The following is a 14,276-nucleotide window of genomic DNA, read 5'->3' on the forward strand; positions in this document are numbered from 1 at the left end:
AGCATTAGCAAATATATTCTCTGTATTTTCCTTTCTTTTTTTACCTTTGTCTTTTCTGACAGTCTCATCCTTATAGGTTCACTGAACATGGTTGTTTAGAAAACAAAAGAACACATGTAGTTTCACGTAAAATCTCCACTATATAAACATATAAACATAAATTAAAATAGCTCCTATGTTTTCAAATTTACTTCCAATCAGTGTTTTTAAGGCAATTTTTCCTGCATAACAAGATGAACTCAAAGCCATTTGTTACATTGGTTTTGGGGTTTTTTGTTTTAGCTTTCATTTTCTCAGAACTTTTCATCATCTGCATTAACCTGAAGGAAACAGCATTATAGATGTTATCAACAATGAAAATAAATACGTTCTAAACAGAGATTTACCTGTATTTATAGTGGGATATAAATATAAATACAAACATTTCTAGATTGATCTTTTACTCAAAATTAGGATGTTGTTATTCTGAGCTAACCCAAGCTGTAATCTATGTAGTAAGAGTTACCTATTATGTAAGAAACTATGTCAATGGACTTTGGCTTCCATCCAGGCAAATGCTGAATGCTTCTATTCCCAGTTAAGCTAATTTGTCTCTTGTACATCTAGTGTCCAGCAGTGAACAAAATAGTTCCTAAGGCAAAGTCTTACCCTGCAGTCCTCATGCATACAACTAATCCTTGCTCAAGTCAATAGGTCTACTCATGAGTAGGATTCAAGTTGATGAGATTCCTAATTCTCTTATCACATCTCAGCCCCAGGATCAACGAGACAAGAATAGACCAAGACAATGTGTGGGTAGAATAAATGAAAAGCAAAGAATGGGTGCCTCTTCTGATATGGTAGGCCTAAGAGTAGAAAGGATAAATTAACATTTGGAAATGTAGTATGGGCAGCAAAACTATTTGCATCATGAAGTTGTTTCCAATGTTTTTTTGAAATTTAAGGTATCAACAATTTAACATACTGCAGGTACAATAAAAATAATATGTAAATACTATAATTAATATCCAAGAGCTGATAGACTAAAAACTCCTGGAAAAAGTACAGATATATCTTCAAACTGAAATTGAGAGTGTTAACATTGCAAAGTGCCTGCTGTAAAATGAGTACACCATTTTCACAGTCTGCCAGTAGTGTCTTCCAAAAAGACAGAGGAGAATTGCCTTCATTTTGCAGCCAGCTAAAGAATGTATACTGCCATATTCAGTCATTCAAGCCTCACACTAACTTAAAATTTTTCAGAAGTAGAAATGACTGTGTCTTGGAAAAATTTAATTCCAGTTGTTTGGCTAGCTATGTATCATGGCATACAGTGACATCTAACATGAGTCTTAAAATTTCAGTGTAATTATTTTAAAAGCTTTATCCTTGTAACAAGATTCATATATCCTCATTATTCCAGTAAGTCTGTGGCCTTAAAAATTCACTCACGCTCTTCCACAATGATGTATTGCATATTCTGATAAACAAGCATCCAAAGACTATTATGACTAATAACACTTGTAATTAGTTGATTTTTCCCAACAATAACTCTATTGATTTCCAAGACCACACCTATGATGTATTAGGTGTTCAAATACTTCTCACTTCAAAGAATCCCTTCTCAAGAGAAAAAAACAATTATTATGAAGTATTTTGTTGCACATATAAATAAGATTGAATTTAAAATGAATGCTTAAAACAAAGTATTAATCTCTAAAAATCTGAATCAGATAAAATCGTAGACTGTAAAAGATCACCCACTGCTCAAAGCTTCCACAGACTTTAAAGGGTATTGGTTTAGGCCCTAAACTGAGACAATGAGATCTTGATTTTAAGATATTATTTTTTAAATCTTCAAAAGTTGTTCCTAAATAAATAAAAGAAGAAATAAATGCATTAGTACCTGCTCTAGAACTTTTCTATTTTTTATTATAACAAATTATAATAAAACAAGTTAGTAAACCTGAGAGTTAGAGGGCAAAACTATTCCAGAGAATCTTTCTCATTATCCATTGTTTTCCCTCCCACACAGAAAACTAGAACACAGATGCCCTTGGTTCTTAGAAATGAGTAGAAAGAAAAGAAAAAGCTGCAAGAGCAGAAAGAGCTCAGATTCCAGAGAATGTAAGTTTACAGAAATGTTTAATATAAAATAAAATCAACAGAAACGTATGTGGGTATTCTTAATTTACTCATCAAGACAGAAATTCTCTTTTGTGCCCAGTGTTTGTCACATTGGAAATATTTACACTTAAGTGTGGTGGATACATACAGGTAATGTGTTACATAATGGTGAAGCTAGTTCTTTTACTTTAGTTAAGCTGCTATCCTATTTATTTCTGGCAAAAGCTTTCCAAATATATTATTGTTCAATTGCCTCAAAATGTCACCATTCTTGGTGTAAATCTCAGTGTTGTCTTAGTTTAATAGCTTGTTCTAATCCTGTTTAAGTAGATGTTACTATTAAACTGTTACCTTGTAATGCACATGACCTTTTATTACAAAAACCAAAGCAAGACAGAATTTTATGTCATTGTGTGAATGCCATGAAATCTTGCCTAGTACAGCCAGGAAACACTATTTTATTCTACTTAAATCAGGTAGCTGTGACTCACATCTTCTATCAATGTGCCACTGACCTGCTGTGTGATTGTATTCATTAATCCCTTTGTTTGCTCATCTGTAAAAGGATTATAAAAGCCAACTTCCATAGAATTTACCCAGACTGCAAGCAGGCAGTGGGAACTCAGTGTGTTCACAGGAAAAAAGTAAATATTAGGAGGAGTAATAAAATTTCTAATGTAGCTCTTATTATAAGCAAATAGAATATCTTATACCCTAACAAAAGTAAAAATTTATTTTAAAAAATTGCAAATATATTGAATTTCTCAGATCAGAGTGAATTAATGTGGCCCATCCTGTTTATCTCATTTTGCATGACAAAACTAGTTAATACTGAAATTGAAAAGTAATGATGTGGAAAATACACTAGATCTTAAAGATCGTGTAGGCATTTTCTATGAAAACTGTCTCAAAGCTAATCATATATTTATAATACTGCTTACCAAATCATGGGAAAATGTTTTTTCTTTTTTTTTAACCTTGAATTAGATGCACAGTTGTCACCCATTTGTAAATGCCAGCAAAGTGTAGGAAGCCTTGAAAATAAAGCACATAAGGCTCTGTCTCACTTCACAGAGCCACTGGATGTACAGGGTGCTGAAGAAGATGGAAAAGACCATGAAAACAAGAATCAGAGTAGCTCAGATGCTTCTGAAGATAGAGACCTTGATAATGTATCAGACATTGAAAAAGAAGGGAAGAAGGAAAAGAACTGCACTCCTAAAATGATCTCACCTCAGCAAGATGAAATCCTAGCTACAGTAACTTTTCGTGAGTCAGAGGGGTCATCCAAAGGAAAAATTACACTGTGGGGCAAGCCAGATTCTTCGGACTCAGTTAGCTTGGCCACTGGAAAAATTTCTGCAGAAGTAAAATATGGCTCTTTTAATATTGAAATAGAAATTAAGAATATTTCTTTGTTTGATTCTGAAACAAAAGTTGGAGATCAACAAAGGAAGAGTTCAAAGAAAAAGAAACGTCATGAAAGACAATGCCAGAACAGTCAGTGTTCAAAATGTTCAAAGTATGAATGCCCTTTAACTAAACATTCAGCAGAACACAGGGCTAAATATAAGGGATCCTCTCTGCATAAAATTCAAAGTGCCATCAATGAAAGTCCCTCCCTGGAAATGAACATTGAAACTAAACACATTCAGGTGGAATATACCAGCAGAAATAAAAATCTGAAGGTTAACATCAAAGCTGGTGAGCAGGCGCAGAGCAAACCACTCAACAGGGAACATGAAGATACATACTGGAGTGAAACAGATTATTCTGTTACAGAGGCACTGGGTAACACAGACTGTGAGTCATTGCTTAGCTTTCATGAAAAAGCAGATTTTACATTTCCAGATGGATATACACTTCTTCCTCCACCTAAAGAATTTGCTGACTGTGACAAAATGCACCTGGATACAATTGCAGAAGGCATATCTTCATACCCTGTTAATAGCAGAAAGGAATCTGACAGTCTCACTACAGCCTTGAGTATTTGGGGGGAAGAAAATTATTTCTGTAAACTTAACACAGAGAACTATGAAGACCATACCAATGAACAGGAAGATTTTTCAAAGGATAAAATACTTTTCTCAAAAATAAATAATACTAATTGTCTCGTAGCTATTAATACCTTGCATAATCCAAACAATGGGAAAGAATGCGTTAATAAGAGCAATGTATTACGTCAAGAAAGAAATAACTGTGACAAACACAGAGATAGAGGACCCAAAACAGCAAGAAGAAAGTCTTTCCCAGATACTACCCTGGAGGCACCATCACCAGTTCACCGTAGAAGGGATTCTGGCTTTTACTCACTGCCGTCCTTAAATGTATTGCTTAAGGAGACCAAAGCAGATGTCCATAACAGGAACTCACATATTCCTATGAAATATAAGGAACTTTTTAAGTGTCCTGACTTGACCTCCTCTCTGACAGAGCTTTGCAAGTATCCTGACTTGACCTCCTCACTGAGAAATTTGAGAAGTCTTAAGTCTTCATATCAGTATGCTTTGACATCATTTGATCGTAATATTACCATTTATCCATCTGAGCCTGAAGAAGGTGTCTGTCTAGATGGCACTTGTTTACTGAAAGACTGTGCAGACTGTGTGGGGCAAGATGAAGAAACAGAAGAAACACTAATGGAGAGTCTTCATTCCAGAGGTACTACACCTGACAAAAGAGAAAATGACCATGAAGAGCCTCTGGGAAACCTATCCATGTGGGAAGAAGACTCAGAGTCTACTGAAGCTTTAGATAAAGAGAAATCAGAGTACAGCTCTGTAGAAAAGCATGTTGAATGGCAAAACAAATCTCACCTGATACAAGCCTCTACACTTTCTACAAGCCCTTCGGGTGAGTTCATTAATGATAAAGGAAGTACTAATTATGCATCTACAGAAAGCATCCCAATACAATGTTCAGTTTTACAGTTAAATGTTCACCCACCTTATGCACAGTCTGAGGTTACAAATAAAAGGAGAGACTCAGTACTGACTGACCCTCCAGTGATAACCGGAGAAGTAGAAGCAAGACTTGTCCAAGGCAACACTACATTGACACCTGAATGTTTTGGCTCTGCAGTGAGGAAAGAATCTAACCTTACCTGCAGTATACAAGAAAAATCCTTGCTGTCATCCTTGTTAGATCACAAAGAGAATGACATGAATAAAGCATTGGAAAGCCTTTCTGAGGTACAGTACGTATCTGGAGATGTCCTTGTTGAATCTGATTGCCGTAATAATTCAGCACAGATCTTCGTATTATCTACCTCTTCAGTATGCACAGAAAATAAAGAGAATTTTACAGAACATTTAAACATTAAGCAAAGATTGGAGGACTTTTGCAGTAAACAGTCAACTGACAATAGTTTAAGGAGAGAGCCTGGAGTAAATCAACTACCTCTGTTAGTCAAGTCTAACTTTGAAGAAATTGAATCAAATTTTGAAATGAAAGAAGATTATTATGAGACTGCAGATATGTCATCATCAGTAAGACATATTAGTCAGAAAGGTAGGTGTTGCAACACTTTTCAAGTTAATATCACTTACACACCTTTTGCATAGGAGCTTTTGTGACATCTGTTTACTTGGTAAATAAATATATATTAAAAGTTTTCAATGATATTGTTATGGTATATGTGTAGCCATGGGGTTATAATATGCAGTTATTCTGCTGAGGATTCTAGGATCCATCTTGCAGAGCCAAAAAATCGAAATTTAAAAAAAACCAAAAAAATTAATGCAGCTTTGCTCAAGAATCAGTTTTCCTACATTAAATGTCCCTCCTATCCTGCACATATAGTGAGAGAAGAAAGCACCATTGCTGGAAGCAATAGTAAAAGCATTTGCTGTGTGATATGAACTCAGAGCGCAAGTCTGTGTTTAAACCCACATAAATCTAGCTTTCACATCCATGTGATCAACATGAATACTGAATATATATACTGGCTGTACATTTTCATTGGATGACCATAGGGGATCCTTTAACCTGCTTTTCTCCTCTCTTTTACATGTTTGGAGAAACTGTGTATGAAAAAGGCTTATTTTTAATAGCTAATTTTACAAAATTTCTTGTCTTTCTTTTTCTTATCCATCTATCTATATCCATAACTTGTCTTTTAAAATGAGTGTTTTGAAGTATAAAAATCTTAAGCCATCCTGGGATATTGCACACTACAATGTGAGCCTTTTACATTATGAATATGTACACACATATGTGTGTATGTGTTGTTAAAATATCACTCCAAACGCTTTAATTTTATTTTTTATTATTAATCAGGTTATATGCAAATACATCTCAAATTCATCTTTCCAGAAGGCAATGTTTCCAGCAGATTTGGAGGTTAAGAGGTTTATATAATTGAAAAATATACATTTTTCTCATGGAAAATGTCTAATATAATCCTAGTTCAAAGAAGCTGAAGTTTTAAAAAATCTTTCAGTTCACCATACCTGCAGAAAGACTGGCATGACCTCCGTGGCTGTCTTGTTTGGCATTGGTAATGGAAATTAAAAAAAAACACCTAAAGTATTTTATACACTATTTAGATATATACTACATAGATTCATATTGCTATATAGACCGGTATCTCAACATAAGTATCTCAGTACCAATATCTTGGTATCAATATGTAAACTAGAGAATTGATGAAATAGAAATCTCTATAGAACAAGGTATAGAATTAAGATACTAAAGGAAACAGTATGCCAAAATCCTTGACTTCTCAGATGTTAGACCTAAATGGTTAAGGACACAGCACAGAAGTGAAATATAGCTATGTTTTTCTCTTTTTTTTCTTTTCTCTTCTTTTATTCTCTCTTTGCTTTTGCCCTTTGCTAAGAATTATCTACGTGTGTTCTTTCTCATACCTGTCATCTTGATTTGGCCCTCTTTTGGTCCAGGGTCATATTTGATTTATCTTCATTCCCAGCAATGCTGTGGAGGTCCTCCTTTAAATGAATAAATGTGTACATCCAGAATAAATTTTACAGACTACTTTACCAAGACATTGGGCAGTGTGGGACTTATGGAGTATAGTAATCCAGTGACACTGGAAAGCAAATGTGTCATTTTTCTGCAAAGAATGAGAACTTCTGCAACAGAGGAGAAGAGATGCTACTGTGGTAAACAGGATGGGGGAAAGGTAGTCTAGAAGCCTCTAGTGTTCTGGGTACTTCATGAGTGTATCAAAGAGGAAAAGACCCCTGCAAAGGGCACTAGAAGGGCATTGAAAGAGACAGGTTTCCTGAGTCTCAGCAATGGTCTGGAATAGTGCCCTGGAATGGCCTTGCTGAGTTACATGTGATGAACATCTGGCTGAAGCCAGAAAAAGGCTGTGCAGCCATGAGTGTATCTACAGAGTCCTCCAGGGAGTCTGTGGAGGTTGGACTTTCTATCTGTCCTTGCCAGTGGTTACAGTCACATTTTTAATACAGAATATAATACAAGATTTGTTTTATCATTGCTGTTTTATCTGAAATAATAATGCAACAATTAAGGTTATTCTGCCTTAACTAGAAAGAAGTCTAAACCAGAAAAATCTTCATGCATTTCTCACAAGATTATTAGTATTCAAGTAGGAGTTTATATATCTATCTACCTATTGACCGCTTCAGAAATGTATGATATTAAACAAGACCATGAGCAATTTACAAGTTCCTGCATTAAAATAGTGATGTACTATGCTGTGTAGATATTTAACTAGAGACACTTCTACTCAGTTAGTATCAAATGCATATTTTCAGAATATTTTCAGTATTATTTGGTATTTTCATTTATATATTGGTTAGATTATTCTTGGATTGAGAATGTGGAGTTATTACACAGTAAAATTACTTATACAAGTTGTGTCACATATTTCTCATGAACAACATCTGGTTATAACTTAGACTTGAAATCAGAAATGAATAAAACAAGAAAATTGCCTTTGAAGAAAGACGCCAGAGCAAGTGACAGTTCCCAGGAAGATGCAATAGATCAGTGGGCCAGAAGACGGAAACAGTTCAAAGACAGCAAAAAGTGCAGTTCAACTGGAGGAAGCTCCATAAACAGCACAATCACTGAGGGATCAAGTGAGTACTTTAGTATTACACTTGGTATCTTTCCTGTATGTGTAATTGGTAATATGACAGGCTTTTCAACTAAGGAAATTGATCTCCAGTTTACTATCCAAATGTCTGTGTTAGTCATTATCATGATGAGTAACACAAAACATCCTTTCTCCTTGGTTAAGCAAACAATCTGACTTAAAAAAAGTTGATTCTACCATGCATGTTCATGGTAGGACATGCTCAAATTATATGCTCAAATAATATTAAGACAAACTTTAGGCACAAACATGTAATTATGTGGCAGCAGGTTTGAGGTTATAACAAAAATCATAATCCTGATATCTACTTATAGCTGGGAGTCTTTCCTCCTCACAAAGGTAACCACCTGCTCCAACTTTAATCTACACTTGTTGCCTAGATTGTTATTCACTGTGACTCGTAACTGTCCCTTTAAGAGATCTGTCACCTTGCCACATGCAAATTCATCAGCTTAAACTTCATGGGAAGGAACTTTTAAGATTAACTGCTTAGTGAATTTAAATTGCATGCAGATGCAGCCACCAAACAGGAATTGCACAGTCTAGGGAGAATATATGTGGATATGTGGTACTTCTCACTTAACACTGCCTTACCTCCTGTTTTGCTATTTTAGTAATATAAAAAATACTTTGTGGGGATGAAGAAATGTGCACTTCCCTGTGGAAATATTTTGTGCTATGAGTTCTTTTGGTACAGGAAATTTTATTTGTAGGTGTATAGCCTCCTCTTTGAAGAAGGGAAAAAATGGACGTATAGAAGACTCTGAACTCTGAGTCCTCAGGGCAAGTCCAATAGATGATAAGGTATAAATATGTTCCATGCCTGTACCAAAGAGGTAGATCCTACATTAATTCCTTACTTATACATAGGTTTCAGTTGGCAGCTGGGTTGCCAAGAGGGACTTGAGATATGTGAACCAGCAGGGAACCCAAGCCTTTTTGAAGTAGTAATTGAAAAGCAAGCAGGATACCCTGAGGTATCTAAGATGGTACAGCCACCTCTGTTCAGGTAACTGAACCACTCCCTACGATTTTAATTCCTGTTAACAAAGATGATGTTCACATGGGAATAAAGAGGCTCTTTATTGGTGGCAATTTTCATTGCTTGCCCCTAAAACAGGTTCTATGCCATCATATTAAGACTAGAAAGTTACTATGTCAAACTATGTCAAACCACCTGTGCTCAAAAAAACTTGCCAGAAGCTATACACACCGGGCTAAACTATTCCTTGATTTCAACAGTGATGTCTCTTAAATATAAAGTTGGACCATAAATTTTACTTTTACTAAGTTAGGCATGTGTTGGTTTCATAGAGGAAGCATATATATATCCTTTTAACATATCAAACAAGTCAAAAAAGAGCAAGTTGAAAGAGCTAGAATTTCTTTCCTTGAGACAAAGTTTTGGGTAGCACATGGCATATACCCAGAGTGGTCTCCAGAACAGGTGACTGGGCAGACAATTTTGTCACAGGTTCTCACATCTAATCTTTTTGGATAGTATGCACAGGCCTGAGACTTCTGTCCCTTTTGGTTTGGTAGCTTGACTTACCCTCTGTTGGCAGACATCTCTGATTGACGTATGGAAGCATCAGCTCTTTACATTCTTACTTCCAGCATCTGGGAATAATTTAAATGTGCTTGTTTGTGACTCTCCAGTTTGACATCTGTTCCAAAAACTCAAGGAGAAGAGAAAGGAAATGTTTTGGCATAATTCCATGGCAGTGTCAGCATGGCAGTGTATATAGTTTTGCCTATTTGTCACATATTAATCTACTCTAACTCTACTCAAATTACAAAAATTCAGCATTAAACTGGCAAAATACTGTGCTGTACTGGGTTGTTTGGTGCTAGTCTAGGTTTTAACTTATGCATTCGAGGAAAAATGAGCTTTAAACATATCAGCATAGTAATATTTATTTATTTGTCTATTTGCTAGTAGCTTCTTAAACAGTTAAGCATGTAATCTCATACTTTCTGCATAAGGGAGGAGCCAGTGGACCTGGAGTATTTGTCTAGATAGACACAACTGAGCACATTTTCTAAGAGAAGAAAGGACTGCCACTTAGATGTATTCAGGGAGTGACTTCCTGAACAAATATAACTTTAAATAAAGGTATATTTTTATCTTCTCTGTTTTTATACTGGTAATCATTTTACATCAAACACAGGATAAGCAAAACAAACAGATCCTTCCTCCAGCTGCATTAAATCTAGCTGCATTATACCAGGCATTTCATGCTGAAATGTATGTGATGTTTTTTTCCTCTCAGAAAATTTATATTTTCAGTCTATCTGTTAGCACAGCATCTGATTATGTATACTTATATATGACTTTCACTATCCAGTCTTAACTTTGAAGTTCCAGCTCCTGGTCTGCTTGTGATGTTGTTGGACTATTTATTTACATTCAGCTTGCTGTTGATAACTTGTCACAGCCAGCTGCCTGACCTCCTGTTGCCTTGAGAGTCTCAACTTTAGCAGAGAATTAGAGCTCTCCTCCATTTCCATGTGAGCTCTCCTGCATTTCCATGTGAACTCATTGCAAGATATTGGGAATGTAAATTATTATAAAGTAGGAATCTGAAAATCCTCAGGATAACACATTATACACATATTCAACAGCCAATGAAGGAACTAGCCAGGAGTTCTATGGTAAAAGACAAAAGAAAAAAAAAAAAAACACCAAACTATTGTTTCCTCACCTCCTTTTTAAAAAAAATTCATTCCTGGAAGAGCTAAGATTAAGAAAACAGAAAATATGGTCATCAATGCCCCTGTCATAGAAGATACTTTTCAGCTTCTCTTTTGTCTTCTGATATGAATTGAACTCATGCTAAATTTCTAGAAGATTTTTTTGATTTCCAAATCAAATGGGTCACATTAAATAGCTTAAGAACTAGCTAAAGCCAGATTTGTCTTAAAGAGTTGCAGCTCCTGTTTTGACCACTTGCATTAAGACTTCACTTCTTACTCAAGTCCAACTGCATTAGCCTCCAGTATTGTGATCTTAGATTTGGAAATCCTTGCAGACTTCTCCTTTAACAGCAACAGAATTGCTGTTAAACAACAGAATTCAGTACAAACATTACAAACAGTAAATTAAGAAGTTTGTGGCACTTCTTGCGTGCTGAGTGGCTGAGGTCTCTTATTCTTCATACATTTTCCCTCCTGACATAACTTTTACTTTTTTTGTCACCATGACAGTAAATTCAGAGGATGCTCGATCAGTAGATCTGGGACTATATTCTGAAAATGAGGACAGAGGTTTTTATACAGAAAATTTTCATTCTGCTTCCTGGGTTTTCAGAGGAGATGACGTCTCTCCAGATAACAGTCCTAGATGTCTCAGCAAAAGACCTAGACCAGTGGCAAGTAAGTTGGCTAGAGCAACAGGTAATAAATGTCATAAAAATTTATTCATTTTGGGCACTCTGAGGATTTCAGGGGAATGACACTTTGGAGTAGGTGCTGGTCTTATGCTAAATAAAGGAAAGGGAGCAACCCAAGAATCTAAAAGCTTATTTAAAAAAGAAATAATTCTTGTTTAGCTATTATCTTGCAAAATATCATCATTACTTGATAAACTGGTTAAAGTGCATAACTAATCTTTATGAGGTAAGAGTAGAGGCAATGTAATTCCATGACTTCTTCAAGCTTGCCAAAATCTTAGAGATATTTATGGTCATAAAGTATTACAATGGACATAAAATCTGATTTACATCAAACTTTCAGGCATAGTTGATCTAGAAAATGATTATTTGCTAGGAGTATGGAGGATTTTTCTATTTGTAGTTTAAATCTGTGCAAACAGATATAGTGAACAACTATTTCTTTGGGAGGGGAGGTTTTCCTTCACTTCTCAGATGTTAAGTTACTCAAAAGTAACAACAGTTCAAAGAACTATCACAAGCTGAAACACCCCTATAGCTTTCCAGAAATTTGTCCTTTGTTGGAGCTCATAAATAATTCAGAATATGAGGGAAAACAAATGTCCACTATAAATCTTCTGATATGAAAAATTTCCCTTAACACAGATGAGAATATTCTGGAAAACCATTTTGGTTGCTTCTTCTCCCAGGAGAGAGCTCAGAACTTCAGCATGATTGTTAAAGTCAGTATTGAAGTATCTATTTTGGACAGATAACATTGATGTCATGCATATCAATTGGCCTGATATTAAAGTAATCTTGAAAACAATTTCTGTCTTCTGAATAGTACACAATTTGAAGACAAAACAGCTGTCATAAATTACTATTGAATTGGCCTCCATTAATAAAAAATACATAGTAAGGTAGTCAAATGATCAAAACCAGACACTCCAAGAAATCAAATTTACACTGAAATCATTCTTAAGTATATTTGCTAAAGAACCAGGCCATTTAAATCAGAATAATAATACTAATAGACCCTGAGAAAAATATGGAAGTAAGCAATTAGACCCTGATCTTCCTTTTTACGGAAGTCGATCCCTTTAAGTGTTAAATTCTGATGAGTTGAAAGATATTTCAGCTCCCCTTGGCAGCAGATGACACTGTGGCTGGGGAGGTTGAACTACAGGACTGGAAGGCATTCTGAGAGTGGGGAGTGGATGGATAAACAGAAGGAGAAGAAACAACTATCCAAAAGATAGAGGCCTTATGAAATATAAAAAGAATGAAACTACAAGCCACAAATTTAAATTCATTTGAGAAATTAGAGTGTATTTTGTGTTTGCAGCATAGAAGTTTGACATAGAGGGCATGAGTGTTTTTCTCTCCCAAAACACCATCAGTAGAGTGGAATACCTGAATACTTCAGCCTACATTACAAAGTCCAAGCATTTAATTTAAATTGCTGTCTGCCTGTGCCCTAACATGAATGATGCTTGATTTGTTGCAGTCTGAGGGTGTCACCAACCTGAGGACCAGCACTAAACAGCCAGGAGTGATAGTGAAAGCACCCCAACTATTTGTAAAATCAGTAATGCTCAGTACCTACAAAAACTTTTAAAAACAGACTGCTGCTTATTAAATTGAATGCTTAAAGAAAAAAGGTTTCTTTCTTCCTATTTCCAGTTCGAGAAAGAACAGTGAAGATTGCAAAAGGAACTGGCAATTACCCTTGGGGTTTCAGGATCCAATTCTCAAAGCCTATCCTTGTGACTGAAGTTGACACAAGTAAGTTGTGTTTGTACAGGTTAATTTTGCCTGTGGAAATATATAAAAAGTAAATACATAATATTATATTCACTGATATAATGATATTATATATATCTATATGATCTACATAGTATAGAACACCTGTGTTATATTAATTTATAATATTGATATACACAATAATTTCCTTAATTAGTGGGTGCAAGGTGTTTGAGAGCAAGAACTGCTTATGAGAAACTGTCTTAGAGCCCCTCTGTCCCTAGCAGTAAATCAGACTCCACTGCCCTGTCTTCTTCCATGTCAGTTCATACCTTGTGCAAGTGCCTGCATTTTGCTTCTCTCAAGATGCAAAGTCTAAAACTTTTTTGGACTGACATTAATGAATGACAATAGGCCATTAAAAATTAAAATGAGGATGCAGTGATCCTTTTAATATTTCCAAAAATCTTATTGGCTAGGGACACTTCTGCTTGGATCAATCAAGCCATCTGTCAGTCTTGACAGTTGGACTGTTAACTTCTTCTGGTAATTATGATGATTGTAAGAAACCCCAAAAGAAGCTCCAAAACCCAAGTGAGTGAGCAAAGAATGGCAGATGATTTTCAGCAAAGATGAAATGTAAGGATACTGCTACTAGAGAAGAATGAGCTAGCTGTACCATGCCTTAATAATGGTCTTGGCACTTTTGCTCAGGAATGAGATCTTGGGGGTCACCACTGAAAAGTGTCTGAAATCGTTGGCTCTGTGCATAATGTCAACTTAGAAATCTGGCTAAAAGCTGACTCAGTCAGTAACAGCAGAGAGAATGAGACACAGGCAGTCTGTCATTTTACTGCTGCCTAAGACCTTGGCTCATCCAAATCGAGAGTACTCCTTGCTCTACTGCTCTGCATCTCAGGACAGGCACAGTAGAATTAGGAAAAGAGCAGAAGGTACAGGAGACT

General features: G+C 35.7%; 1 protein-coding gene across 1 annotated transcript in view; it reads left to right on the plus strand.

The window, feature by feature from the left end:
• The first annotated feature begins 3,574 nt into the window (after positions 1–3,574).
• The window catches only part of LOC131095834 (uncharacterized), a 30,502-nt gene continuing 19,800 nt past the window's right edge, over positions 3,575–14,276 (plus strand). Inside the window, exons 1-4 of the mRNA XM_058043951.1 lie at positions 3,575–5,616; positions 7,995–8,177; positions 11,402–11,569; positions 13,252–13,353. Of these exons, the coding sequence (XP_057899934.1) occupies positions 3,735–5,616; positions 7,995–8,177; positions 11,402–11,569; positions 13,252–13,353 (2,335 nt within the window). The 5' untranslated portion in view covers positions 3,575–3,734. The remainder of the gene's footprint in view (positions 5,617–7,994; positions 8,178–11,401; positions 11,570–13,251; positions 13,354–14,276) is intronic.

The sequence above is a fragment of the Melospiza georgiana genome, chromosome Z (assembly GCF_028018845.1).
Source record: "Melospiza georgiana isolate bMelGeo1 chromosome Z, bMelGeo1.pri, whole genome shotgun sequence".
NCBI classification, from domain to species: domain Eukaryota; kingdom Metazoa; phylum Chordata; class Aves; order Passeriformes; family Passerellidae; genus Melospiza; species Melospiza georgiana.